Source organism: Akanthomyces muscarius, chromosome 3 (genome assembly GCF_028009165.1).
Source record: "Akanthomyces muscarius strain Ve6 chromosome 3, whole genome shotgun sequence".
NCBI classification, from domain to species: domain Eukaryota; kingdom Fungi; phylum Ascomycota; class Sordariomycetes; order Hypocreales; family Cordycipitaceae; genus Akanthomyces; species Akanthomyces muscarius.
In genome coordinates, this window is record NC_079243.1 from 4,463,690 (window position 1) to 4,490,527 (window position 26,838).

A 26,838-nucleotide genomic window follows, 5' to 3' on the forward strand; every position below is an offset into this window, starting at 1 on the left:
ACCTATCCTCGTCCAGCCTCTCGACCCCCCAAATATCATCTTCCGACAGCTCGTCGCCGCCCCCAGCAGCCGTACCCTACGACTGAGCTAAGGTAGCTGCTAACGTTACCGCTCACACTCGCGCGCTCTACGTGTCTAGTTACCAGTGCTCGCCGTCTCGTCTTTTCGAGCTAGCAGGGGTTACATTCTAAGCGCTTCTTCTGCCCAGCTCCCCCAAAGATACCTGCTGCCAGGCACCTAACCAACTGCCCTACCCACCCTCTCCTCTGCGCCGTCTCCATCTCCATCAGCCCTCTCCGCCCGGCGCATGCGCACTGCAGCCCATTCTCTCTCCCTCTGCGTCGCCTTCGCCTTTCTCCTCTCACCTCTTCATCGTCTCTTTCTCTGACCGACCGATCCGTTCCTTGAATCCCCTGTCAGACTGGGGCCCCTCGCTTGCATTTGGGCTTATTCACCACGCCACCCACCACACGCTACCGACACGGCCGGCTCGTGCGAACATGCGCCCAGAGAGCTCTGTTTAATCACACTCGCGCATCGCACCAGCTACATAGGCCTCCCGCGACTCTTCTGCTTTTCTTGTTGTCTATATACCCGGCGCGGCCCGGCCATCACCCCCGCCCGCCATGGCTTCCGCATTTACCTTGTCGCAAAGCGATCTCCACGACTCGCTTCAAGACACTGACCTCGAACCCCGCAACTCCTCGTCCTACCCGAACCAATCTCTCAACCACCAATTCTCTGCTGCCGACGACGTCACGCCAGGCTTGTCGCGCATCAACAGTGAATCACTCTCTCCCTCCATTGTCCACCTCGATACCCCCGACGCCTCTCACTCCACACCCGGCCACTACCAAGCCAGCGACTACAGTGACCTCGACGCTGACGAGGACCCTTTCTTCGGCGTCGACTTTACAAACCCGCACGCCGGTGGCCCTAGTTTCTTAACAGAGGCTGGCATATGGGAGCAGTCCGTCCTCCCGACTGAGTCTTCTGCCGAAATACAATCAGATGACAGTTACGCCGTCTCCTATCCATTAACTCCTGAGCACTCCTCCTCTCTTAATATAGCTTCACCTGCTGCCAACGTCGCTGCCAACCCGCCCGCCTCTGTGTCGCCACGGGAGCTTCAACGAAACTTCAAGGGCGCCACGCTCTCCAGTGAATCTTCTCAACTGACACCAGCCCCGACAGGCAGCGGGCGTTCCAGTGAGGACGGCCTTGTTCCTGTCCCGGTGCCCATGCCTGTACAGAGCCCCAGAGTCACAGTCTCAAACTGGGACAACGATAATGGCCTGGCTCCAGTGCCCTCTATAGAGCGCACCTTTGATGACAATAGCACAGTTCGGGGAGTCCATTCCGTGGGCGAGCTGATATCCATCAGTCGCCCGGGAACACCAAACACAGCTAGGCGAGATTCTCTGGGCCGATGGGAGCCAGATTCGAGAACTGGCCACTCGGGCATCGACCCCAGGAACAGATCTTCCGAGGAGGTTACCAGCATCAACGACTTGGCTTCGCAAAGTGCTCGCAAGGAGCGCAACCAGGAGGTCGGACGCTGGCTGCAGGACGACCTGCATGACATCACAGCGCCAACGGAAAAGACTTCGGAAGAGATACAGGCTCTCAATCAGCCGCGCGATGATGACGATGGTATTCCTCTGGGAAATAACACCGAAAATAGGCATGTTGAGGGTCAAATTTACATTGACCCTACTGGCGGTCCTTTGAACGACAACGACTTCAAAATAATCCATTCCGCGAATCACTGGGAGCCTGCGCCCGTATCACATCCAATCATCTCTGGGGAGCAGGGTCGCTTCCAACCGGAATCGTCACAAGCTGCTATCGAACGATTCGAACGGCTGTACCGTGACACTGACTCTGTGCTTTCCCGCTCTGCCACCTGGGGAACCCGTCGTCGCAGTTTTCCCAGTGTGATTGATGCGGAAGGCGTCATCAGTGGAAACTTTCTCAAGAAGCTCTCCATCAGCAAGGCAGAGCCTAAGAAGACTGGCAAGCCTACTGGCTTCCTGGCCGAGCTTCGCGGCCTTGTTCGACGAACAAGCAGCTCCTCCATGCGCAAGAGATCGAGAAGCCGCTCCAAGAGTGCTCAGGGCGATGACTTATACCGACAAGACAGCCAGCAGTCAGACGAGCGCAGAGACAGCTCCCCTCATCTATCCCCGACCTCGCGAACATCTAGCTGGGGAAAGCAGCCCACACCTAGCATCAACTCAGTCTTCGCCACAATGGCAACGCCCCTAGCTTCTGTCGGATCGACACATGCTCGAAGCGGTTCAATTAGCGGTGTCACCCCGGTGGCTTCTCCCAAGAGTGGTTTCTCTTTGGCTGTCGACAAGGTGCTGCGCCGACCTCGCAGCAAATCTGAACTTCCCAAAACGACGCAGTTGTCCGTGGCGACCGAGGATAGGCAGGCGTCGTTTACTGACTTGTGGAAAAGGTCTGGTGGCCCGCCAGTCGTTGCAGCACTCAGCAGGCCTGCATCCACAGCAGCTCCGCCCGAGGCAGATGATGAGGATGATGACGACGACGATGATTTGCTCGAAGACTCGGAAATGAAGAAGAATCCAAACGAAATCGACATCATCCCCCACACATACTCAGGATTCCAAGAGCATGCGCTGAAGTTAAACCCTGGTCTAGGAAACGGTGGCCTTTACCTTGTGGATCGCATTGCGCATCAGCAGGTCGTTCGATACAAGCACCTTCTTAACCTCAAGGTGAACCATATGCGCCAGGGAGCCAGCTGCTCCTGCGGGTCATTGTGCATGGCACTCGGCGGCTCAGCCAAAATTCTGGGCGATCAGAAAGACAAAGATCGTATTGGTCCTTTGGCTGCTCGCTTCGAGGACGACGACAGTCCCGCTGAAGGCATCATCAGCAACGAAAGCTTCCCCCCCGACATCCCGATGCCTCCTACGCAGTATCTTCCTGCTGAGTTTGAATGCCAGCTGTGCTACCAGAAGAAGAAATTTCAGAAACCGTCAGACTGGACCAAGCACGTGCATGAAGATGTCGGTCCGTTCACCTGCACATGGGATAAATGCAAGGATCCCAAGACGTTTAAACGCAAGGCCGATTGGGTGCGCCACGAGAACGAAGGCCATCGGCATCTAGAATGGTGGACCTGCGATGTCGAAGACTGCCGCCACACCTGCTACCGCAAAGATAACTTTTTGCAGCATCTGGTGCGTGAACACAAGTTTGTCGAACCCAAGGTCAAGACCAAGGCCGCCATGAAGCGGGCTGGAGGTGTTGAGCCGACATGGCAAAAGGTGGAAGAGTGCCACATGGAGACGCCCAAGAGACCGCAAGACGAGCCTTGCAAGTTCTGTGGACGCACCTTTCCTACCTGGAAGAAGTTGACAGTGCACCTGGCCAAGCACATGGAACAGATTTCATTGCCTGTGCTGAGACTGGTGGACATGAAGGCCCAGGAACTGGGAGCAGATTCCATCATCAGTCCTGTGCAGGACCCGCCAGTGCGGCAAATGCTGCCCGTGCCCAGTGACCAGTCGGGTGTGGGAAGCATGGCGTTTGGCCACAACCAAGCACTGCATCCGGGCCATGCGCAGATGGGATACGCCCAGAACATGGGTGGATTTGGGTATGGAATGGGACAAAACAACTCCCAATTCTACCAGACCCAGTATGGAAGCATGGGCCATACCATGCAGACTTCCATGGCGGACATGAGCAGTGGTTTGAACGGCATGGCAAACACCATGAACATGAACGGTGCCAATGGGTTCAACCATATGAATGATATGACTGGAATGAGTAGCTACAACGCTGATCGAAGTATGCACAGTCTGGGATCGAGCGCTGGCCAGTTTGGGCAGGCGGGCCAGTCTTATATGAACCTGGACAGCAACCTCGACGGCAATCTCAACAGCAACGGGCTGGAGCCGTTTCCGTCTCTGGACGGGCTTGGTGTACAGAGTATGGCAGGAGACGGGATGGGAGGACAGGCAATATACGAGAACGGGATCATGGGCCAGCCTCGGACCAGCCTCAACGGGAGTCCTTTTAGCGGGCACGAGACGTTGTCGACTTATTCGCATTCGCCCCACATGCAGGCGACCAACCCGGAGCATACGACGTGGGACAACCAGGGGATGTTTTCTTCATGATTTCGACATTAGATTGCAGGCCTGTTTGTTATGATTTTTTCCATTTTCTTTTCGGCTTGAGCATGCACTTCAGATTTTTGATTGGAATACTATTTATGTTTTTGAATACAATTCGGGGATAATGAGGGACATGGCGTGGGAATTGTTCTACTGAGGATTTTACCCATTCTATATCAAATCATAGCACGACCAAAAATAACGTGAACCGGAAGACTCGAGACCGAATAAGCAGTGTGAAATTTGATGAGACTGGAAATCTATCCGTTTCTTTCCGTAGTGCCGTGCGATGTGATACGGGGCGCGTGGGCAATCTGCAGAGACGCATGGATTATAGATGAGACGAGGTAAGGATACAAGGGACTCGGCCAGTAAGTTCCATGGTGAAGCAAGATGGGGGAAATTCGTTGTCAAGTTTCGCTTGGAAATTAAGAAATTTGGTTCTGCAGACCCGGGGGAGGAGAGAGAGATTGTGTTGTTAGTTATTTGGCGGGGGTGTTGTAGCGTCTCCATAGGTAATTTAGCAGAGGCAAGGGCTGGGATACGACGGTGCAATTACTGGTATCTAGGTTGCCAGGGTCCCCGAAAGCGTTTAAAGTGTGTAATCTGTACAAGGGCTACTGATGGAATAGGGAGATTCTGCAGCGAATCAGGCGGTGTCGATGGATAACGGAACAGAAGCTGGGGCACGAGTCTGAACAGAGAGGCTGTGGTCCTCTGTGATGTTGCCGTGGGGTGTGAGCGATTCTGCGCGGTGGGCGAGGATGCTGAGGGAGCGGGACGAGAGCTGGTCTATGAACGAGGGAGCTCATTAGGCCTCTCGAATATAGGTGTCAAGAATAAAACAAGAACCGATACAACGGCTATTGGTAAAAGGTTGTCGTAGTGGCCTATTCTTGGAGTCTATGCAGAGGCTATGCCAGCCTTGTGTAGCACTGCCGGCCTTGGTGGGATATGGGGGCGCGTGAGGTTGAATAAAAATAGAAATGGGTTCAAAAGTCGTGCCAGCGGGCGGCATATGATTTTCCTTGGTTTTCCTTGGTAATATTGTTATTAGAACAAAGGGATGATTGTTCGTGTGCCCATGGCCCTTTTTCTTGACCGCCCTGTGCAGACCCCAGGGCCGCTGGTGGTAGGTAGTGCAGACGAGTGCGCCTTTACGGTGCTGATACGTAGGAGAGTTGGTTCACCTGAATTGGAAGGGAAACACTTGACACCGGGAGTAGCAGATGGCGTTGTTTGGCCCTACTGATGGCGGTCACTCCCCTGCTCCGGGTAGCGATGATGGAAACGTTTTGCGCCAAAGGGGGGAGTCCCTTTGTAGCTTGTTTAGTAGCAGGCGAAGTAATTGATTCTTCTGCCACGCAGGTATCCGGCATTGTTTCTTTCCCCTCTACCCAGGACGATAATCATGGTGGTCTGCGTTTGCATAAAGTTTATGGTTCGTGAATGAAGTGTAGGGTTGGGAAGAGTCGCAGATAAAAAGGCTGGCTGTTGGCGGTTGGCACTAGCCTGGTGTTTTGGGTCGTGTTTCAGAGCCGGGGAGAGGAGGGGCGCTGACACCAATAAGACTGGTCGTAATGGCGTGTTTGAATGAGTGTGTGGCTGATATGAAGATGAATTCGTACACAGCGCGTGGAGTAATGGTGTTGGTGGTGCTTTCGGGTAGAGATCAAGTGAGGACAGAATTCAGCATGTACTGGTAGATTGGGATGACAGAAGGGATAATGTGTGCCTGGATTACGTTACACTTGGCGGCTCTGTTCGTGGCGGAGAGGAGAAGCCAAACAAATGGCCTGTTGGGTGTTGTGGCGTCGCCAGTGGGGCTGACATTGTGCTCCCTCTGCCCGCCAGCTGCGAGGGGGCCCAACAAGGGCTTCGTTTGCAGTCTGCCAGCTGTCAGTCTGCCAGTGCCAGCGCCAGTGCCAGTCAACTGCAAACCGCTTGGTGCGACGCTTCTCTGCCAGCTGCCAACTCATCACGGAGGTCCTCTTTGCGGCAATCGATGTGGACCCCGCTGTGCGGCCCGCCCGCCAGGGGCAGCCAGAGCTAAATAAAAAACAATGGGCAGACGGAGCTAAGCCGAAAAGAAACCATTGTGCATGGATTCGCCTCGTATATCGAGTTCTCGACTCTTTGTCGTCGCTGCGTACGTATCCGTAGACCGACCCGTTGTGATAACGTACAGAGTACCTAGGTAACGGACAGGATAACAATGTTTACCATCACAAGCATTACCTCCGTGCGGCTACTGATCACGCAAGCCATTCACTTGGACGGCGGCATCATTGACAATGCCAGCACCTCTCATCCACTCATTCTTCATCCCCCCAGCATCTCCTGCTTATTAGCGTCAGGCTAGTCAATGCTACCCTGACCAGGCCCTGCATCTCGAAACACAACCAGTCGCATGGGTGCTTCCTTGGTTCGAAAATCCACGACCCAAGCCAAGATCTGATTCGCGTCCCCCTTGTTCCTTTTCTTGCCTGTTCTTCCAATGCCCGCAGAGCCTCCTGTGCCGACATTCCTCTGCCCCTGTAATCCTCTGTACCTACCCAGAGCCTAGCACTGGTACCTTGTCACCCTGTCGGCTTGGCGGCCAAGGTACCTGCGTTTGCAGCTCCGTTTGCCCAGCTACCCAAGTACCTCCTCCAACCCCCACGCCAGACCCTCCTCTCCTTTCCCATAGTCAACCTTCCTGTAATTCAACTCGCCTCTCCCCAAACCATCACCACATTCCTCTCCCCTTCTTCTCTTTCCAATCCTTCGTCTCTTCCCGTCATTCATTGACCAGTCACTCGTTTATACTTTTTTACTCGCCAATTGCTCAAAAGAAAAGAAACCCCCTCCGCTGCTGGGTGGTGGTTCGGCCGATCCCCAGTCTCTATCTAGGCCGTTTCATCTTCATTCCACCCAACACGAGGGCCCCGACCAGCCATTCGCTGTCCACGAATCCTGTCCAGACTCGAACTTTCTTCTTTTTTTGTGGTCCGCCGGCTCCCTCAACACCCACCCCCCGATTCGAGAATTGGGTTCAAGAAACAAGACCGCATAGCACACCAAACTAGCCTCGTTTCCACTTCTCCGTTACTCCTGGCGCCTAACGACCACCTTTGTTCCTTTTCGCCTCTGCCACACAACTTCTTCCCCTCGTCGACGGCAAGCGAGGCGGTTTCGACACACCGACCTGTACAATCGTTTCTTGTTCAACTCGCTAAATGTTTTCTCGACGAGCAAAGGACCTTGGTCGACTTGTGAGATAACAACACCTCTAACGGAGGAGATATCACCGCGGCTTCTTGGCTTGCTGGCTGCCCGTATTCTCCATTGTCCTTTTCCTCGCTTCCTTTCTCGTCCACGAGCACTTTGCTCACGACTCTTTGTTTGAACACCCCGGAGGTTTTCATTCTTTTCTCTTTCTCGCTTTTGTGTGTTTGCCAGAGCATTATCTTGTTCGCCTCTTCGAAAGCCTGGACGCCTTCGATCTTCTCTCATTCCGCAATCCGCCTCACTCGGCTTCCTACTGATTCACAACCGACTTTTTTGTGATATCTAAACAAATCTTTGCACATTTTCAGAAAATCAATCGCTCATTACAACCTCACCAAATTAATCTACCATGGCTCGACGATCGACACAATGGAGGTCGTGGTCCTCTCTCTTCGCCAGCGCCCTGCTTGCCACCAGCGCCATGGCCGCCGATATTCTCAAAACCTCTGGATTTAGCGACTGCGGCTCCGATGCCACCATCAAGGTGGACAAAATTAACATTACGTACGACAACGCCAACAAGACGGTCATATTTGATGTCGCCGGCAGAAGCACCAAGGAGCAGAACGTCACCGCCCATCTGAGTGTCACCGCTTATGGAAACCAGATCTATCAGCGCTCCTTCAATCCCTGCGACGAATCGACCTTTATCCAGCAGCTCTGCCCTCTCCCTGTCGGCGACTTTGCGGCCCGTGGTTCCCAGCAGATTCCCGAACAGTTTGCCAAGATGGTCCCCGCCATCGCCTTCCAGGTCCCCGATATTGCTGCCGATACCAAGCTCGAGCTCGAGTCTGCCGATACCAAGAAGAAGGTCGCCTGCATCGAGTCATCTGTCACCAATGGAAAGACTGTCAACGTCCCCGCAGTCTCGTACGTTGCGGCCGGTATTGCTGGTGTTGCTTTCCTTGCCAGTGGTGTCTCCGCTGCTGGTGCGGCTCTCAGCAGTGGTGCTGGCGGCGCCGGTACCGTCAGCCCTAGCTTCTCCGAGACGGTTGGCTGGTTCCAGGGAATGGCCATGAACGGTATGCTTTCCGTCAGCTACCCTCCCGTCTATCAGAGCTTTACCAAGAACTTTGCCTTTTCCGTCGGCTTGGTTCCCTGGTCTGGCATGCTTTCTGCAATTGACAGCCTACGTGCAAGCACTGGAGGCAATTTGACCGACGACAATGTTGAGTATATTGCCAACGCTACGGCTGGCCAAACCGGTGTACTGCACTTCAAGCGTGCTGTTAGTGCTGTCGCTGCCATTGCCCTCCGCGACATCGAAACTTCAGTCAACGGTACCGAGAACGCTCCTGCCGGCACCACCGCTCAGCAAACTGTTCAAGGCATCGAGGCCTATGCCCGCAAGGTATCTGTCCCCAAGTCTGACGTCTTCATGACCGCTCTCCTAGTCGTCGCCATTGTCATTGCTAGCATTGTCCTTGGCATGGTGCTTCTAAAAGTTATTCTCGAGGCCTGGGCTATTTGGGGCACCTTCCCTGAGTCGCTCAAGGGCTTTCGCAAGCACTACTGGGGCTCCATTGCTCGTACAATCACCAATTTGATCCTGCTTCTCTACGGAATTTGGGTCCTGTACTGCATCTTTCAGTTTTCCCGTGCCGATTCTTCCTGGCTTGCCAAAACCCTCGCCGGTGTTACACTCGCTCTCTTTACCGGTATCCTGGCCTTCTTTACCTGGAAAATTTATTCGACCGTGCAGAAACTCAAGGCTGCCGAGGGTGACGCTGCCGGCCTCTACGAAAACAAGGAACTGTGGACCAAGTACTCGCTCTTCTACGATGCCTACCGCAAGAACTACTGGTGGCTCTTTATTCCCGCCATCATCTACATGTTTGCCAAGGGTGCTTGCATTGCTGCCGGTGATGGCCATGGCATGCAGCAAACCATTGCTCAACTCGTCATTGAGGGTTGCATGCTTGTCCTACTTATCTGGAGCCGTCCCTATGAGCGCCGCGCCGGCAACATTCTCAACATCGTCATCCAGACGATTCGTGTCCTTTCCGTCGGCTGCATCCTCATCTTTGTTGAAGAGCTCGGTGTCGCACAGACCACCAAGACTGTCACTGGCGTCGTATTGATTGTTGTCCAGTCCGCTCTGACCGGTGTTCTCGCCATCCTCGTCGCCTGGAATGCCATCAATGCATGCATCACTGCCAACCCCCACCGTCTGCGCAGAAAGGAGATGGAGAAGCGCAACCGCGAACTTGATACTCTGACGCCTCTTGATGCCCACAACTCTCTTCTCATCCGTCCGGGTAGCGAAAAGTCGTTTTACTCTGTCTCTACCGTCGAGATGGACAAGAAGGATGCCCACGTCCCGCGCGAGATCCCCAATCCTTATTCATCCTACAACCGCCAAGCCGACGATGTCGAGCGCCAGCCCCTGGCTCCTGGACCCTACCGCGATGAGCCAACGAGAACCTTGACACACAACGAGCCACGCACCTATGGCCACGCGCGACAGCCCACGTTTCCTGACCTTGATAACAATGCCAGCTACCGCGGCGTTCCACAAACAAACCAAGGCTACCACTGGTGAGGCTTGAATACACCTAGTATCAAGTTTCATTCCCGCCATTCACTCCTTAACCACGCCGTCCATATCACTACTACCCGCCATTTTCGCATCTGTATATAATCTACCATGACGCCGATCCGAGCCAAGGCAGCTGCCGCCACGGCAAACATGATGCCGGATTCATGCTTCCACGAGCACCTTGTGTTTGGAGGACAATTCTTTGATCGGTCTGATGTTTTTGTATAGTGTGGGGATCTGGCGGGGCTCGGTACAATTGGTGTTTTTTATTTTTATTTTTTTGGGCTCGCATCTTGTGTTTTGCATTTTCCTAGAACAACAATTTGGGTGTTAGAAACTGCAGGAGAAATAAGAACAACAGAGAGCGACGCAAGTCGTTCCTTAAATTTGCACATGTAAAAACCTTTACAACTCTCCGTACATTGCCTTTATTTATAAACATGTCAACATGTTTTTTCGCTTCCTGGAAAATGCCTGGAGTATTATTGAAATAGTTTCAAATGTCCATACATGCAGTTCCAACTGTCGAGTATCGCGCCTCATTAGCCCCAACTGGCTCCCTCGTGTGCATCGTGGCGAGACACAAGTCAGACACAAGAAAGGCCATGCACACGAGCAGATGATGATGGTAATCAAGAGAATCAAACACCATATTTTCATAAATGTCTTTTGTATTTCTGTACTTGTATGTACAATCACTATACTTGTGCTGAATAACTGGACAAGAAAACGATAATGATGAATATGGTTTATAGACGACCGTCGAGTCTCTATGCAACGCGGGAAAAACAGAAAAAAACCCAAAAACACAGGAAAGAACTAGCTGGATAATGCTAGACATGCATCCACCGCCAAACCGACTCTGAATCGTTTGTTAGCCACCATGTACACTGAGTGAAATGGGAGAATGAAACTCACCTGCCCTGCTTCTCATAGACCACGTCGCTGATAACGTCCTTGTCGAGGTCAGGGAACATGCCCGCCAGCGTCTCGACCACGTTGGCGTGCTCTGCTCGCTGCAAGCGCTGCGCCTCGGCCGTCTCGGCGCTCGCCTGTCGCGCGGCGGCTTCCTCGGCCGAGAGCGCATGTTGCTGAGTCGAAAGCGGCTGCTGCGTTTGCGGGCGCGCCGAGGCGCGGACATCTTCCGCACTGGGTCGTGGTAGCGAGCCGCCGTCCTGCGACGACCGTGGCGGGATACCTGGCGACTGGCGCGCGCTGTTGGCGCCGCGGGATGACGACGGAGACGAGGTGGGCTCGTCGGAGAACATGCGGCCAATGGTCGTGAGGGGTCGCTGGATGGTGCGCAAAAGACCAGAAATGGCAGGGCCCTCGCCTGGCTCCGTCTCGCTGTCGTAGCTGCGGCGCGTCGTCGACTGAGGTCCTGTTTCCTGGCCGCCGGCGCCATCGACGCCCCAGGCCGACTTCTCAGAAAAAGTGGCCTGCTGGCGAATGGTGGGCGACATGGCCTGGTTGCGCTCAGCAATGGCGGAGACGGCTGCCTCGACACTCTTTTCAAATTCGTCGTCGCTGATGGTGAGCGATGTGCGGTCCATGTTTTCGACGAATTGTACCGCGCCCATCTATAAACGTCAGTACAAGGGCACAGGGGTTGTCGCGTCTTGTCCAAAGCGGAAGCATACCAGGGACGATAGATAGTAGCCAGCCTCGCCGCCGAGGCGATCTTGGTTCCGGAATCGCAAAATGTATTGTACATTAGATACTAGATGCTCAGGGTTTGATTGCAGAACGACATAGATAAGTAGGGGCATGAAAGAGTCGGCCGACGAGTCGGACTTGTTGTGTTTGAGCAGGCCTGGGGACGTCAATCAGTACAAGACCTTGCAGCGCACGGTGTATAAACGCACCAAAGATGACTTTGCAACAATTCAAAACGCAAATAATCTTGTCTCGCGGAGCGCGATATGACTTGATTTTTAATAATTCTGTTCTTATTAGCTTGCGCGATATTAATAGAAACGGCGAGACAAACCTTGCTGCGCCAGCTTCAGGAATTTTCGTCCGCTGTCTTCAATCTTTGGGATATCCAGATGCTCGGGCTTGATCCACCCGTAAATGTTAATCTTTTGCGTGACAATGTCGTCTCGTTCGACGTCCTCCTGATGCTGCCCGCGACGACCTGGTCCCATCGGCAGCTCACCGCCGCGCTTCTTTGGCCGGGCGCCGGGAACCGGCTTCGGAGGCGGAATGGCGGGGGAAAAGGTTTGCGAGTAGAGCCGGTTCATGACGAGCTTCTCCATGCCCTCCCGCGCATTGTCAAAATCTGCGTCCGAAACGTCGCGCCAGACCTCGCAAAGCATCATTTTATTGGCGATGAAGGCCAGAAAGTCGCTAATGATTTTGACCTGCTCATGCACCATCCACTGGCGCTTGGCGAATTCCGTCAAGAAGGACTTGAGATAGCGTGCGACGGGGTCGGCCTTTTTGTTTCGCAGCTGCTCGAGGAACCTGTGAAAGTCAAAGGGCAGCGTAGGCTCCGGCTCCGGCTCCGGGGGCGGTGGGCGATGCATGGACAGTTGGGGGGATGTCGGCGAGGCAAGGCTGGTCGACCCCCGGGCTTCTCTGCTCCGGGGCGGCGTGCCAAACGATCCGTCTTTGGGAGGTACTGGCGGGCCCTGGTCGTCGACACCTTGTCGCTCCTTGATCGGCGAGGAAGTAGAGACGCCGGCGGCATCCGAATCTGGCCCCTGGCTGGCGTTGCCGGTGGACAGCGGCTCGAGGCTCGACTTTCTGGGCGGATGCAGCACGGGGCCGGCACCGAATATAGGCGAAGCAATCTCCAGCCTTGGGCTCATGACCTCGTCGGCTCCGGGTCCGCCTCCGTACTCGCTGAACTGCTCCATGATGCTTTGAATCTCGGATCGGGACCCGCCATCCTGCTCCTCTTCGCTGGTATACTTCTTGTCCCCATTTTCGGAGCCTGATCTGGTCGGCGAGAAGTCGTCGGAGCGATGCGACCTGGCCGCGTTGGAAGGCGACCGTGAGGACGGCTGCGAGGTTATTGGTGTCGCGGGTGTGGGGTCGACGTAGCTCGAGGGCTGTGGTGTAAGGTACTGGGTGGAAATGTCGTTTTCCTTAATTTTCGGAGGCCTGATGGTGATGGCCGAGGCAGACATGCTATCGTGGCCTTGTGCGCTCATCGGATCCTCACTTTGTTTTGCATCAGTAGCATCGGCCGTGAAGTGCGCGGACAATTTGGGGCCAGTCTGCGCAGGCGGTGTAGTCGGGGCTGGCGTTTCGGATGCAGACTCAGCCACGTGTGCGGTATCGGAAATTATGTTGTCGGTCGACGAGGACTCTTTGTCGGGGACATCACTTGCCGGCAATCCTGGCGACTGCTGCTTCGTCGTGGCCAAGTCTGCAGCCGCAGCGGCGTCGTCTCTCTTGACCTCAACATCGATGGCCGTCTGTTGAGCGACAGGCTCGCTGGTAGACTGGGATGTCGATTCTGGCTCCCCAGAGGGCTGCTCCGGGGCAGTCATGCCCTGCTAAAGGATGTGCTTTCAGATGTTTGCGGTCGGTCGAGGGCGATGGTGGTGGTGAGGGGTGGTGAGGGGCGCGGCTTCAGCTCGTGATCCAACAGAGAGAGCTTGTGTAGCTCGAGCTGCGGTATACTTGTTGAGCCACATGTACTGGCAGCCGGCTCGATCTGGCGTAAAAGACTGCACTGATGCAGATCTCCTGATAAGTGTAAGTAAAAGTCAAAAGAAGAGGACCGGGCGGCAGCGCTTCGAAAGACAAGACGCAGCGCTAGCAGAAGCGTGAACGAGGTTAGATGCAGGTTGCTGTTGCAGTTGCAGCCGGAAGCTGCCTTTGGGGATGTAAGGCTGGGCGGGGGTTTCGGCTCCGTCTTAAGGTAGGTACCTACAGATTAGTCTTCGTCTTACGTAGGCGGCGCGCGGCTTGGTAGGAGGCGCAGACGGTGGTTGCCCGCGATAGGGCAAATTTGGCAAAGAAATGATGCTTGGATATTGGAGATCTGGTGACTAAGTATGTTGATCCACTAGATCCTATTTAATTACTCAACAGTTTAATTTTTAGCTGCCAAGTGTCGTAGCGCTTGAAGGCGTTCGCAGGCTGTTGGCAGTGTACCTTATTACCTACCTAGGTACCTACCTAGTATTACAGCGGCCTTGGTGGGTGAGTCCGGCGGCTGACAATGCCCTGTAAAGTCGGCATTTGCACTGAACTGCAACAGGCTACCTATTGTGTGTGTCAGAGAAGCTGTCTCATGACATGCTTTGCGAGCTTTTTCCCCATGATTTGGAAAGGCTTTCAAAAACGCCTTGTGGCAACGCTTGACCAGCTTGATCGTCAACCCGTCGCGTCGGGTATTGCTCACACGCCGATTCAGCCGCACAGTCACAAGATGGTGCCTGCAGGTGTTGAATGCTATATTAACCCCAATCCAATACATCAAAGTAATCGCAGCCTTTTTTCATGCTTATATGTAGTATCAAAAAAAAGAAGAAGAAACCCTCTCACCATACGACAACAACAATGCCCGAAGACACTCCCACCACCGTCCCCTACCGCCAAATCAGAGCCCGGTACGACGACACCACCATCACCGTCTACCAGGCCTACTCGGCCACCATTGCCGACGCCGCTGTCGCCGCCCAGCGCCTATCCGCCTCGCCCGACTTTAAGCCCGGCCGCATGACCTGGGTCAAGCCGAGCTGGGCGTGGATGATGTACCGCGCCGGCTACTCGTACAAGGATGCCCGCCAGGCGCGCATCCTCGCCCTGCGCATGACGCACGAGCGCTTTCTCGCGCTCCTCCAACGCGGCGTCCTGTCTCATGGCAACCAAGACACGGCCCGGGACAAGGCCGGCGAGGTCCGCGTCCAGTGGGATCCGGAGCGCACGCCGGGCCTCGAGCGGCTGCCGCACCGCAGCATCCAGATTGGCATCCCGGCGGGCCTGAGCGAGCAGTGGGCGAATGAGTGGATTGTGTCGATTGAAGACGTCACCCAGACGGCGAGGGACCTTAAAAAGGCGCTGGAGGAAGATGCGGATGTATCGTTGGAGGCGCTAATAGAGCGTGGGCTCGTGCCAGAGGAGAGGCCCTTTGCGGTGCCAGATAGTATCATGACCAAGCTGGACATGACACAAGCCGAGCCGAATACTTAGAATAATCAATGATACCCTCTGTTAGTTTTCATCAAAAACTAGTTGGAAAGATACAACAGCTCAAAACTCGTCCATACGTGACCAGGCAATGACTGGAGGAAAGGCTAGCACCGCATCAGCTGCAAGTGATAAAACAACCACGAGTACCGCACTATGAACCCGAATTCCACCCTCACCCCATACGGTTGCATCAGCTCCAGCGCCCTCGTGTTCTTGTCCTTGACGCCATCCAGATCTCCGCTCTCCACCTTGCTCGGCTCCTCAAACGCGTGCCACGGCACCGCATACAGCCCCGGCGTGCCAAACGGGTTCGCCGGCAGCGGCTCCAGCCCGGCCACCAGACACACGCGCGTCGCCTTCTTGGCTCTTCCGCCGACCATACCCGCGAGCGGACCGCCAAGGCCCGCGAGCGGCGAGTCGTGATCCAGCAGCAGCTCCACCGCGCCGCACACCACCGGGCCCGTCATGTTCTCGACGGCCGGCACGGGGTTGACGCGGAAGTTGACCTCGTAGCAGTCAATGTTCTCCGAGAAGACGTGCCACGTCGGCGACCGCGACGCCACCCTGACCGCGGTCGCCCTCCCCGAGCCTCCTCCCTCGTCCTGCAGCTCCGGAAACAGCAATATGCCGTTGGGCGTTAGCGACGGCGCGAGCGTCGTCGGCACAAAGATGCTCATGGGCTTTACCGTCTTGAACACGATATTCCCGACATAGTAGTCCTCCTTGTGGATGCCGTCGTCGGGCATCTGCCGCCTCTGCAGCTCCGTGATGAGGCTCGTCAGCTTCCGCGGCGCCACGACGCGGCTCATCATGCACAGCGGGACGAGATCCGCGCGCACGCGCACAAACCGCGTCTCGTCGGCGTGCGCGGTGCGCTGCAGCAGGATCGCCGGCGTGAATAGCGCCTCGGTGGCGTCGCGCCGCATGTCGCACGCCAGCAGCGCCAGGAAGATGGTTCCCGACGCGTCGCAGGGGAACGGCGTCAGTGGCAGATCAATCTGCACGCCGAGCCGCGAGACGATGCTCGTACTGCGCTTCGACTTGGTGGACAGGTAACGCGAGCGCCGCGGCACGAGATCGGTGAAGAGCCCGAACCGCTCCGGGCCGTCGGCGAGGAGCCCGCAGAATGGGTTGCTGGCGGGTGGCTCCTCGTCGAGGCGCCAGACAAAGATGGACTCGTCGTCGGTGGCGCGAATTATTTCTTCCTGGAGACGCCGAAATGCCTTGGCGCGGCCTTCGCCGTAGAGAAGCGGCATGTTGATGTCAAAGAGCCCCAGGAGGCTGTAGGCCGTGTCCTCCTCGCGCGTCGTCACGCGCTTCGCCGCCCAGCTCATCCGCTCGGCAACGGACGTGAGCTCCAACAAGCGCGAGACGCTTGCGGTAGCGGTCGTGGGCGAAAAGGACAGAATGTCCGCCGGGATGCCAGTCACGGCACGAATGGCCGAGCTCAAAGCGGCCCGCGTTCCCATGCCCTGCCAGTCGCCATTGTAGAACTCGACTTGGCGCGGGGCAATGAGCTCCTGCAGCGTCCAGCCTCTGCTAAACCAGCGACTGCTGCCTCGACCGCTGCTGGCAGCAAAATCTACGGGGTCCTGACCCGCGACCACATCAGAGAGATAGACGTAGCAGACGGCGGCCATTTCGTACCACTGAAACATGGAGTTGATGGCCTCGGAGAGCTCTGCGCTGCTGGACTTGTCGATGCAGCAGGTGTCAATCCATATGTAAGCGAGCTCCTGCGCGGCCGCCAGCTGTGCGCTCCGTCGAATCTTGACCCATCCTTGCGAGGACGCATTGTAAAAGTTGCCTTGCAGTTCCTGGAAAGTAACCTCGCCAGGCTCCCACGTATGCGATAGGATGGCATAGGGTGGTATGTCCCCGCCCGCAAAGAACTCGAGCTCCAGGCTGCGAGTATTAAGTAGTCGCATCACCTCCAGCTATGGCCAGAAACCGTTTGCATGCTCACTTTCCCGCAGCAGTGCCGGGCATATAGCGGTGACAGGCCTGCTGATGTCAAGTTTAGCTTGGTGATCACAAAGCGGAGTTTGCGCTGTACTCGTCTGCCTGCATCCACTGGCCAAGCTAGCCCGCGATGCGCCCAGCGTCGTGTTTGTATCATTAGTCACAAATCCAAGCAGAGTCCAGGATCCTGAATCAGGCATAATGTATTAACGATCCTTTGTCTAGTCTTGTACAGCCGCCGACACTTGTAGTCAGCCTCATCCCTCAATCATAGCGCAATGCGTGGGTAGCGCTGGGATTCAGCTCCATCCCCAGGAAACGTCTCAGAAAACCAAAGAGAAATGCTCCAAAATAACGCCGTTTGTTTGTATTCCCCGACATGTTTGCACAGAGTATTCTTCTGTCCATTATCCCTCCACCATCTCGATGCTATTATTTATAGGGCAATGCTGCCTCGTCGGTTCTCGCGCACGTGGAGCATGCCTTGGCAGCCACAAAAGACGAAGAAGCCCTGCAGGAGATTTGTTAGATGAGAAAAAAGGACGGAGACAAGATGGTTCAAGCTGCAGGATTGGACGCACAAGGTAGACAAATACCGCCGTAAGGATGGTGCCCGAAATGGCGACGCCTTCCTCAGGCGTGGGATCCTCGTTGCCGCCGACAAACTCCTCGTGGCCGCTGCGGTACACAATCGCCAGGGCGGACAGAATAACAATGGCAAATACCGAGACGACGGTGCTGTAGACGCATGGCAAGGTTAGCTTCCGTGGACTGCGCTCGAGGTGCTGGAGCGCCCTCGCGGTGGGGGAGCTTCTGCGCGACGTACCAGGACCAGGCGTGGCCGGCGCTGACGACGGGCTTCATGGCAGGCGGGTTGGCGGTGTTTGTTGTGCGGTGATTCGTGTGCAATGGAATCAGTCGGGATTTTGTCGGGCGGGGAGACTCGTCTCGTCGGGCGCGATTAAAGGAACGGAGGGATGCTCGAGCAGATGATGAATGCACTTTTGGCGTTGTCGCTGTGACGCAGGAGCTTCTGGCCTTGGCTTCATGTGGAGACGTGGCAGCACTGCTGATTGGCTATAGCCGGGTAATCTTCGAACTCGACTACGTACTAAATAAATGTTTAGATATCGATCTAGTTTCATTCATATTGTTAGGCTCGGTGAGCATTACAAATTTTTTTGAGATTTAAACTCCGTCGAACAGTCGCGCTGTTACCTCGTCTTCTGAACAAATTAGCCGCAACAGGTTGGCCGGCGAAAGACACCAGCTTTAGATCACGGGCAAGGGTTTTAGAGCGTACAGAAAGTCTTCAGCTCAAGCGGGATGCAGTTTTAAGTCGTAATATGTGCTTGTATATACTTTAAATTGCTCAAGTCAGGATATTCGTTGGCTCGTAAAAGCATTGGTCCCATTCCTTCTTGCCAGACGCCCAAAACTCCCGCAGCTTATCGTACAAATGAATCGCGCCGCCGTCTGCGCCATACACAAATCGTAAGCTGGCTACATAATCAAGGATAATTCTTTGCTCTTCTTCCTCATGATTGCTGTAGGCGACGCCAAGAACGGCGGCGTGCCAGAGAAGGCCTTCTATGGATGGCGCAGCGGGGAGTGCCCGCTGAAATAGCGTAAAGAGATGCTCACGATATCGTGTTCGTGTGGTGGAGTATAGTTGTGTAATTGTGTAAATCAGTTCGTGGTTATCATCTCCTCGATGAGCCTCGTGCGCCTGTGGCGTCGCGGCTTCGGGCGGATACGTGAAGACGGCTGCTAGCGGACCTGGCAGCGACAGTATGCCGTACAGAGCCACGGCGTATTGGAACGCGCGGCCGACAACGGGATAGAACTCGTGGTCTGTCGGATACGGCTCTGTCCAGCCGGCGGGATCAAAGTGCTGGATCTTGGCAAACGCCTCGCGTGCCAAGGGAACGAGCCTGTCGACTACCGCTGCATCGGTGCAGCCGGCCACGAGGGTTCGCAGATGAGTGATGCGGCTTATTGCTTGAAAGAGGACCGTTGGGCATGGAAACGCGTGAAACCCGGTGTGAGAGTATGCAGTGTCAATGTCCTCGTCGGACCAGTTGGACATGAGTTTGATCTGTTGATCAGCAGGGCTGGTAGAGTTGCACATTGCAGATGCGCTTTAGGGACGGTCAGTAAGAGGGTCAAAAAGTCACGTCACTCAAGTGAGGCAATGCTTACATCAAGGCAAGCTGCGATGACATTGCAGGCGGTTTCGGCAGTCTGAACAGTGTGGGTATGCCGCCATACGTCTTTACCAAGGCGCCGAAGCCTTCTGCATGAGCTCGCCAAGTCGGAATCGAGAGAGTCAGCTGTGATTGGGGATCAGCGTTAGCAATGCCGCCCACACACCGAAAGAAAAAGGCCAGTGGGGGATTCGAGTCGTACTTCGGTATGCATGAGATCCACGACCCGGTGAAGGACAAAGTATACGTTCTTCTCCAACGCCATGAACCGGTTCAGATTGCTAACGGCGAGGGCCATCTGGTGGAACAGGCGCTCCCACACCGGTTTGATGGCCGGCAGTGCGCCGTACACGTTTTGTACTTGGTGCGCCGAGGACATGCACTGGACGCGATGGCTCAGGATCTGCATGACGAAGCTGGCCGAGTCGAAGCCCTCGTCTCGCATCATCCTTTTCGCCTGGTAGCTCGAAACGTAGGCGCTGTCCCCAGTCGCATGGAATCCGTGCATGGGGAGCATGACCGTGATATCTGCGGAGTGCGTATTTCGTTAGCGACCAGGGTCAAGCAAGCTACTGCGGCGCATGCCGAGGGCCCAGAGAGCATGGCAGTGCCCGCGCCGACGGGATGGGAAGGGACGAAGGCAGGCGTACAATACTGCAAGGACTCGGTGACATGCCAGTCAGGCGAGGGCAGCCCTTTGGCCGGCGGCGGCGGCGGTTCGGGCGAGGATGACGAGCCTGATGACGAGGTCGTCTCGGGGCTGCTGCTTGCTGCTTCGTAGGTGCACGTACGGCCGGTGAGGGAGCACCGTTTGCACGCGGGCTTTGCCTCGTCACACTTGATGCGACGACTCCTACAGCATTAAGAGTAGAATTGTCCAGTTAGTTTCCAGATCCATCATTCGTGACTTTCTTTTCTTCTCCATCATAGCAGCGCGCTGGGAACAAGGGGGGCTCGTTGGGCACACGAACCGGCAAGTGACGCATCCCGTCTTGACGCGCGCCGTCCAGCGCTTCTTGCGCGGCTGCGAGGCGTCCGCCCGGTTCGGGCTCGGTAGGGCGTCGAGCGTCTGACTGAAGAGATCCGAATCCTCGCGCAGCTTTCGGACGACGGTTTTCAGATCCGTTTCGCGCGGCGCGCGTAGGTCCAGGCTCCGCTCGTCGAAGAAGGTCACGACCGAGTTGGACAATTGCTCACGGTGGTCGAGCGGCAGCCTACCGTGCCCATTCATTTCTCTTTTTTTCTCTCCTCTTTTTTTTCGTGTGTATTTTTGGCAGGACAGGGAAAGAAAGGATGCTGAAGCAACGAGGCTTTCTGGCGTTGATTATGTAGGCATTGGCGCTGTGGTTGTCGGGAAGCGTATTGGATGTCGACTTCAAGATGGGATCGTGTTAGAAGGTCGTTAGAGTTCTCACGGCCGCAGGGGGTTTCAAGCCTCAAATTCTTTAGGCTGCGGGCGCACGATGTGACCAGGTCGCATTAGCACAATTGCCGTAACGTAATTACCAATCACCGCAGAGCGCCCCCTCTCGACCGGAGATGATACCGAATTTAGCGTCCAAGCCCGCGAATCGTTTTCTAGTTTCTGCCAGCTAATCCGTCAATAAGTAGCAGTACTGGTCAGTGATATCTTGTCCGTTTCTTTTCGAGGTTCTTGTTGACGCGCGGCCCCCCCCCCCGGTGGTTTATTTGGGGCATATCCTTCGATGTGCAATCCTAACGTTACCCCGCGTCCAGGCAAGATAAGGCTGGCCAGCCAAGCGTGCCAAGGCGCTGGGATGAATCTGGCGCTTTCAATTAGCTAATTTAGGTAATAAGTTACGGAGTTTGCTTTGTCTATTCCGTTCCCAACGCCGCATCGATAACTCATCTGAAATAAATCCTGTAAATGCCCGAAAGAAACCATCTCGCCATCCTCAGGCGCGAGTCGCCGTCGGGGCCGTCCCAGGCCTTGAAGGCGACCTCGGGGCTGCACACGGGGATGCGGACGAAGCCCGAGGTGGTGATGTCCTGCTGCTCCCTTTCCTATTGCATCCTCACATACCCATTCCATCTCGTCTCTCATTTGCCAATCCCATCATGTCCTCTTCTACTCCCCATCCTGAAATAATTTCCATGGAATTCTCCACCGGAGGTAGAGACAACTGCTACTACCGAATCTTGGCAGGACGCCACGTCAAATACATCACTGTTGAGCCCGGTGTTCTAGACGCGGAATCTCTCATGGACATGGCATCGAACTTTGCAAACATTCTGCCCCCTCTACCATACTTTGAAAACAACTGGAACCAGGCTCATATTCATCGCGCAACGCCCAAAGACGAACTCAAAGCAACACTCTCGCAAGGAAAGCTGGCATCCGTCGACACAGTTTGGCACCCTACAATGATTGACTTCATGGCGCTGCGAAAAACAGAGCGTCTCACCTTGCTGGCTGAAGAAACCGTCTGGCAGCGTGAGCCGCATGCGCCCCAGACTATCATTGCAAAAATGGCCACTTCTTCTGGGAGATCGGTACATTGAGGCTGAAACGGCCATCTTCAAGCACCTAGCGGCGCTTAACATTGGCCCCAAGTTCCTAGGGCATGTTCATGAAAACGGCAGAGTCATCGGCTTCGCTTTGTAAAAGCTGCTCGACCAGCGACCGACAGGGCCAGATGATGTCGCGGTGTGTCGGGCAGAGCTGGGACGGATGCACAGCCATGGGATACTTCACGGCGACGTGAACCGCTACAACTTCTTGATTGGTGGAGACGGGGCTGCGACGCTCATTGACTTTGAGAAGCCCCAGCTGGGGGCGGACAAGGCGGCGCTAGAAAAAGAAATGGCCGGTCTGGAGTGGGAGCTGAGGGATGAGAGTGGGCGGGGAGGCGGCTTTATGGAGGAGGAGGAGCGGGAGGAAATTGTAGACGCGGAATATGAATAAAAGCAAAACTACAGCGTTTTTTTTTTGCGCAATGTTTCCACATCTTACACTGTGCTATACTATGAGTCATGTTTTTTTTCCCCATGGAATTCGCCTCAACGTGGCATTAAACTACCATCACTGTAGTAGGAGCGTTTTGGTAGAGGCCGAGGGCGCAGTAAAAAAAAACACCAGTAGCCATATGCTGTTTTGAAAGGAAGTGAATCAAAGCAAGGAAGATGCAGAAGATTAGAAGACCAAAAAAAAGCGGAAATATAGAACAAAATAGCAAACGAGAGTTAGGATACCTTATAAGCAGCACATCGGCTTCCAAGCCTGCAAATATAGTGTACGGTAGCAATGTCAAGGAGCAAAGGTGTTTTGATTTATTAACTCTGTCTTTGCATAAGAATGTCAAGATATAATTTTTTTCCGATCGGCCTGATATGATAATTCCATATTGGTGCTTTAGTGTTATCGCCTTGAAGAACTGCGTGCGCGGCCCCATTGAACATCAGCAATCCTGGAGAATGAAAAGGCAATAAATGTCTCGGTACAGCCCGTAAAGATGGATACTGGACTGTATCTGTGAAATTGCCAGATACCACAGGTGCATGGCTGCCACACTGCTTCGGAGGCCGCTCGCTTTGCATGCCAGCAGCAGCCGGAGGCTTGCAGGAGAGGACAGACTATTCACACCCCGTTCAGGGATAAAAGAAGGGCCCAGAGCCAAGATCACGAGAAGTCATACCACAGAATGCGTGGAAGTGACATATTTCTGAGACATTATAATCTACAACTTGATACGCCTCCTTTGTACCCTTTTCTGCTATACTTACCATATGCCTCGCACTTCTCAGCCCGTATTCCGCCAAGCCATATGCACGAGGTATCACTTCCGGACATACACTCTCTACAAATCAATGCACCAGTCTACTGAGCGCTTATAGGTCCATCTTCGGTGCGGCTGCTATTCTCCGTTTTATGCCTCGTACGATCATGATGACACCCTGGCATGACGGCAGTTCTTTTGGCCATGTAACGTATTCGGTTCTGCACAGTAACCAATCTCTGGGGTATTTAAGCGCATCTGATAGAACATCATCGCAATTGCGAATTCTTCATCAATCAATATTCGCAGCTACGCAGCTCTAGTCCGTCTCCGTTATGTCCAATCCCAACATCATCGCGCCGGACAGTCTCTTTCTCCTGGATGAGAGTCGTCCAGACACCTGTGTACCCATCCACGACTCTGTCTTCCAGGTGGTCCAAAAGGCAGGCAGCAATGGAGGTCAGTAAAAGCACCAAATCAAACCCCCGAGTAGTCACAAGATCCCCTTCTCCAACAGTTCCCGACTCAGGCCGCGCGACGAGTCGGCAGTACGTCCTAGTCCACTTTGCGCCACCATCATCGAGCGCCCGTGGCTGCGAGCTTCACTGGAGCATCCCCGAAAGCACGTTGTTTCAGCTCTACGAGGGCAGTCACCAGCTCGACGTCAAGCTCACGACGGGATACGTGCAGCCTTTTCAGCCTACGTGGAACAGCCTCATCGCCGGCAACCCCCCCACGCTCGGTCCTGGTGTATTTGGTACAGTCAATGCCGTGCCGGGCGCCAACGCCGTTGTCAACACGACACAGTACTCCGAGGGGCTTGGCTTTGTGTTTAAATTTGCGGACTGGGTCGAGCAAGCTGGCGGAGCCGCGGGCTTGAATTTCACCTGTCGCGCGATAGGTAACCCCCCGGTACCTACTGGCCCGCATGTGCGCTACCTTTGACGTGGGCGTGGACATTAACAGCCTGCCCGAGCTGCGAGTAGGGATGTTCGTGGGAGACAAGAACTTTATTTGTACGAAGACTTTTAGTCAAAATTGAATATCAATGGTATGATTTGATCATGTTCTGTACATGGCCTCATGTATATGCTTGTTTTTCATACATTAGCCGTCAATCCTTTCATCCACTTCAGCTCACTCGCAAGGAGCTTATTTTCCCGCTGCAGACGTTGTAATCTCGCAGCAGCCAGCTGCAGCACCGCTCCCTTGCTTTGCGCCCGGAACTCGTTGCATGTGCCGCCCTCGCTAGCACTAATATTTTCTCCGCAGGCTTCCAGTGCACGTGTAAGATTTTTGAATCCGCTATTGAGCCGGTCGCGATAGTTTTTCTCGATGCATTTGTGATCGTGATTGGACTTTGACCTGTTGTGCCTTGTTCTCGAACTAGCACATGTAATTGTCCCCCGTCCTGTCACTTCGCGATTGCTCTCGGGAGAACTTTCTGAAGCGGCGGTCTCGTGCTGTAGCTCCGGAGTGGCCACTTCGCTGGCAGTTCCTGCAGCCATGGGCGATGATTGATGGGTGGTCGAATAGCCATCGCTGTCTTCTTGGCCCTGCCCGTCCGCAACAGGGCAAGTCCCCGGACTTGGCAGCCGGGGCCCAAACAAGGGCTGTGGAGATTGGCCACCAAAGTCGACGTTTGGGCCAGTGGCGGCCGGCGCGGAGCACTCTCTTTCTAGGAAAAGCTGTAACAAATCGTGCCATTTGATTGGGCTCGAGAGACCAGCGGGGGTGTTGAGTACCGATCTCCGGGGTCCTGCCAAGAGTGGATATACATTTTGGTCGCCGGGCTTGCTTGATCCATCATCGTCGCGCAGAGAGGAAGGAGTCTGGTAAAATGTTGCAAATTCCCAATCTGGACATCCTTCAGACGGCAAGGAGGAGGAACATGATAACTATACATCGTCTGTTAGTCCATCGCGGCAAGGAAAGAGGACTAGCATCGATCGGTGACATACCGGCGGGGACAGGAGTTCAGGGTCCAAACAGAAGTTCATCCATTCAAGGTCCATTGTCAGCAGTAACGGCAGATAATATGGGGTGAATTGTGGGCTTCTCACTGCAGTAACTAGTTTATCCCAAAGACTAAAATCGACCAGGTTCAGGGCATCGGGGCCTATTTATCCAACATTCACCTTCATGCTGCAATGGAATCCGCTGCTTGAGAAGAGATGAAAGCCAACTGGTCGCCTTCGGGATCGATCGGCAGTTAATTGTGGGCGAAACAAGTGGACTGATTTATTTGGCTCTCGTTATCGGAGCCGTTACGCCGCTGTAATGACGTGGGGTAACTAGCGATTTACTTCCGAGCCGTGGTAGCTGCAGATGCATCCCTTTTCTCATGCGCCGCCCGGAGTTCGCTATTGTGCAGGGATATCAGCTAATTTGATACATCCCCATAAAACATACACATGATTAGCAGGAGTCAGTAACTAAGCATAAGTACTTGGGCTCTCCACAAATACAGCACAATGTCGCACCCAGACGATATCTACAAGTTGTAGTTTTCTCTGCGATAGACTTAGATCGTGGGAAGCTTAATTATAATGCCGGCGTATGAGAACGGGCAGAAAATCCAGGTTATCGCGTCGCATAAAGAAGGCAATTTATGAGCCCAGGTCTTTGAGAAGTGGCGCTACATCTGTTTCTGGCGTCAGTCTAGGCCTTGAGGATTTCCGCCACTGTAGCACCAGCCCACACGAAAGACCGGCATTGGACGATTATTCTCCAATGATGAAAGGGGGGTTCAATAGATTGCTAGGACCGCTGTTAAAACCTCCGCTAGTGGTAGGTGCCGGTCGATTGGACCGGAGGCCGTCTCCTCTGGGAGTTGATTGGGAAGTAGAAGCCTGGTTGATGTCGCTTAAAGTCTGGAACAGCCAGACGGCCGCAGAGTCTGCGAATCATCAAGTGAGTCGCTTATCGTCTCATGGGCTACTCTTAATTTTTTACTTGAACCTCCCATCAGAATCAGCGCTCTTTTGCATCGCCAGCGATGCCATATACGCCGCCTTTCGTTACTCTTCACACTGCCGCCCGCTCCGGTCCGCACTGCCTCCCCGGCGTATTAAATGCTGGCACCGCCGACGCGAAGGAGATTTGGGCGAGACGGCCAGCAAGCCTGTCAATAAATATCGATAACACTCAAAATTTATCCAAACACGATGCGACCGAGACAAAACAGCGACCGAGCTCCAGGTTACCATGTTCGCTCCCTCCGGCTCTGTGCATACCGCAGTGTCCACCCCTCAGTCCAAATGGCATGCCTAGCCCGCCAACCACGCCGAGAACACCGAAGATGGTACATTTTGACTCGAATGTACAGGTCTGTCCATTCTCTCAACTTGAAAGTCCCATCTCTATCAGCGCAGAATCATCTTGCGCTGATGATGGCCAACTTGGCCTAGACCAGTGGCCAAACTTGTACAGCTACCCATCCACTGGTGATGATAGTGACGACGAAGACTTCGCTTGGATTATGGATCCGACTTATGTCAGGGAGCCCAGAAAACTGGATGGCACAAGTTTTGTGCAACTCTGCGGACTTCATTTGTCCGACGACAACAAGATGATATGTGGCTCTCTTGCTGTCGCATCAACGATTGGTACACAGTCTGTTGCTTGTCGATTTACTTTTGACGGCTGGGCAACTGTCTCCGAGGTGTACGCAATTCCCAATCAACACACACAGCAACACATAGGATACAATCGGTTTCGTTTCGAGATCGACATCTCTGGACTTGCACACCTGGAGCGCCGCAACTGCATCTTCTGTGTTCGCTGCGTCATAGACGGACAAGAGCACTGGGATAATA

The 26,838-nt window shown here is 54.5% G+C and overlaps 10 protein-coding genes across 11 annotated transcripts; 5 read left to right on the forward strand and 5 right to left on the reverse strand.

Moving 5' to 3' along the window:
* Positions 1–626: 626 nt before the first annotated feature.
* On the forward strand, positions 627–4,157 carry LMH87_002875 (uncharacterized protein; the record flags this gene model as incomplete). Its single annotated transcript, XM_056194403.1, has 2 exons — positions 627–2,413; positions 2,465–4,157. 2 exons carry the CDS (start codon positions 627–629, stop codon positions 4,155–4,157), a joined length of 3,480 nt encoding a protein of 1,159 aa, XP_056051344.1.
* Positions 4,158–7,773: 3,616 nt separating this feature from the next.
* LMH87_002876 (uncharacterized protein) lies at positions 7,774–9,966 on the forward strand (the record flags this gene model as incomplete). The annotated part of the gene is made up of 1 exon (XM_056194404.1): positions 7,774–9,966. One exon carries the CDS (start codon positions 7,774–7,776, stop codon positions 9,964–9,966), a length of 2,193 nt encoding a protein of 730 aa, XP_056051345.1.
* An 816-nt stretch (positions 9,967–10,782) lies between these two features.
* LMH87_002877 (uncharacterized protein) lies at positions 10,783–13,463 on the reverse strand (the record flags this gene model as incomplete). Its single annotated transcript, XM_056194405.1, has 5 exons — positions 10,783–10,825; positions 10,882–11,543; positions 11,604–11,776; positions 11,829–11,906; positions 11,954–13,463. The coding sequence occupies 5 exons, from the start codon at positions 13,461–13,463 to the stop codon at positions 10,783–10,785; spliced, it is 2,466 nt and encodes an 821-aa protein (XP_056051346.1).
* Positions 13,464–14,481: 1,018 nt separating this feature from the next.
* LMH87_002878 (uncharacterized protein) lies at positions 14,482–15,114 on the forward strand (the record flags this gene model as incomplete). The annotated part of the gene is made up of 1 exon (XM_056194406.1): positions 14,482–15,114. One exon carries the CDS (start codon positions 14,482–14,484, stop codon positions 15,112–15,114), a length of 633 nt encoding a protein of 210 aa, XP_056051347.1.
* A 104-nt stretch (positions 15,115–15,218) lies between these two features.
* Positions 15,219–17,042, reverse strand: LMH87_002879 (uncharacterized protein; the record flags this gene model as incomplete). 2 transcript variants are annotated; one of them, XM_056194408.1, is made up of 1 exon in its annotated part: positions 15,219–17,042. In XM_056194408.1, one exon carries the CDS (start codon positions 17,040–17,042, stop codon positions 15,219–15,221), a length of 1,824 nt encoding a protein of 607 aa, XP_056051349.1. The 2 variants fall into 2 exon arrangements, with proteins under 2 accessions (XP_056051349.1, XP_056051348.1); XM_056194407.1 differs by having other exon boundaries at positions 15,219–16,583.
* Positions 17,043–17,512: 470 nt separating this feature from the next.
* On the reverse strand, positions 17,513–17,940 carry LMH87_002880 (uncharacterized protein; the record flags this gene model as incomplete). Its single annotated transcript, XM_056194409.1, has 3 exons — positions 17,513–17,587; positions 17,658–17,814; positions 17,903–17,940. The coding sequence occupies 3 exons, from the start codon at positions 17,938–17,940 to the stop codon at positions 17,513–17,515; spliced, it is 270 nt and encodes an 89-aa protein (XP_056051350.1).
* A 508-nt stretch (positions 17,941–18,448) lies between these two features.
* On the reverse strand, positions 18,449–20,514 carry LMH87_002881 (uncharacterized protein; the record flags this gene model as incomplete). The annotated part of the gene is made up of 5 exons (XM_056194410.1): positions 18,449–19,217; positions 19,279–19,409; positions 19,486–19,811; positions 19,934–20,136; positions 20,255–20,514. The coding sequence occupies 5 exons, from the start codon at positions 20,512–20,514 to the stop codon at positions 18,449–18,451; spliced, it is 1,689 nt and encodes a 562-aa protein (XP_056051351.1).
* An 848-nt stretch (positions 20,515–21,362) lies between these two features.
* On the forward strand, positions 21,363–22,209 carry LMH87_002882 (uncharacterized protein; the record flags this gene model as incomplete). Its single annotated transcript, XM_056194411.1, has 2 exons — positions 21,363–21,797; positions 21,913–22,209. The coding sequence occupies 2 exons, from the start codon at positions 21,363–21,365 to the stop codon at positions 22,207–22,209; spliced, it is 732 nt and encodes a 243-aa protein (XP_056051352.1).
* Positions 22,210–23,030: 821 nt separating this feature from the next.
* LMH87_002883 (uncharacterized protein) lies at positions 23,031–23,965 on the forward strand (the record flags this gene model as incomplete). The annotated part of the gene is made up of 4 exons (XM_056194413.1): positions 23,031–23,077; positions 23,139–23,226; positions 23,344–23,479; positions 23,550–23,965. The coding sequence occupies 4 exons, from the start codon at positions 23,031–23,033 to the stop codon at positions 23,963–23,965; spliced, it is 687 nt and encodes a 228-aa protein (XP_056051353.1).
* A 155-nt stretch (positions 23,966–24,120) lies between these two features.
* On the reverse strand, positions 24,121–25,035 carry LMH87_002884 (uncharacterized protein; the record flags this gene model as incomplete). Its single annotated transcript, XM_056194414.1, has 2 exons — positions 24,121–24,918; positions 24,982–25,035. The coding sequence occupies 2 exons, from the start codon at positions 25,033–25,035 to the stop codon at positions 24,121–24,123; spliced, it is 852 nt and encodes a 283-aa protein (XP_056051354.1).
* Positions 25,036–26,838: the final 1,803 nt, after the last annotated feature.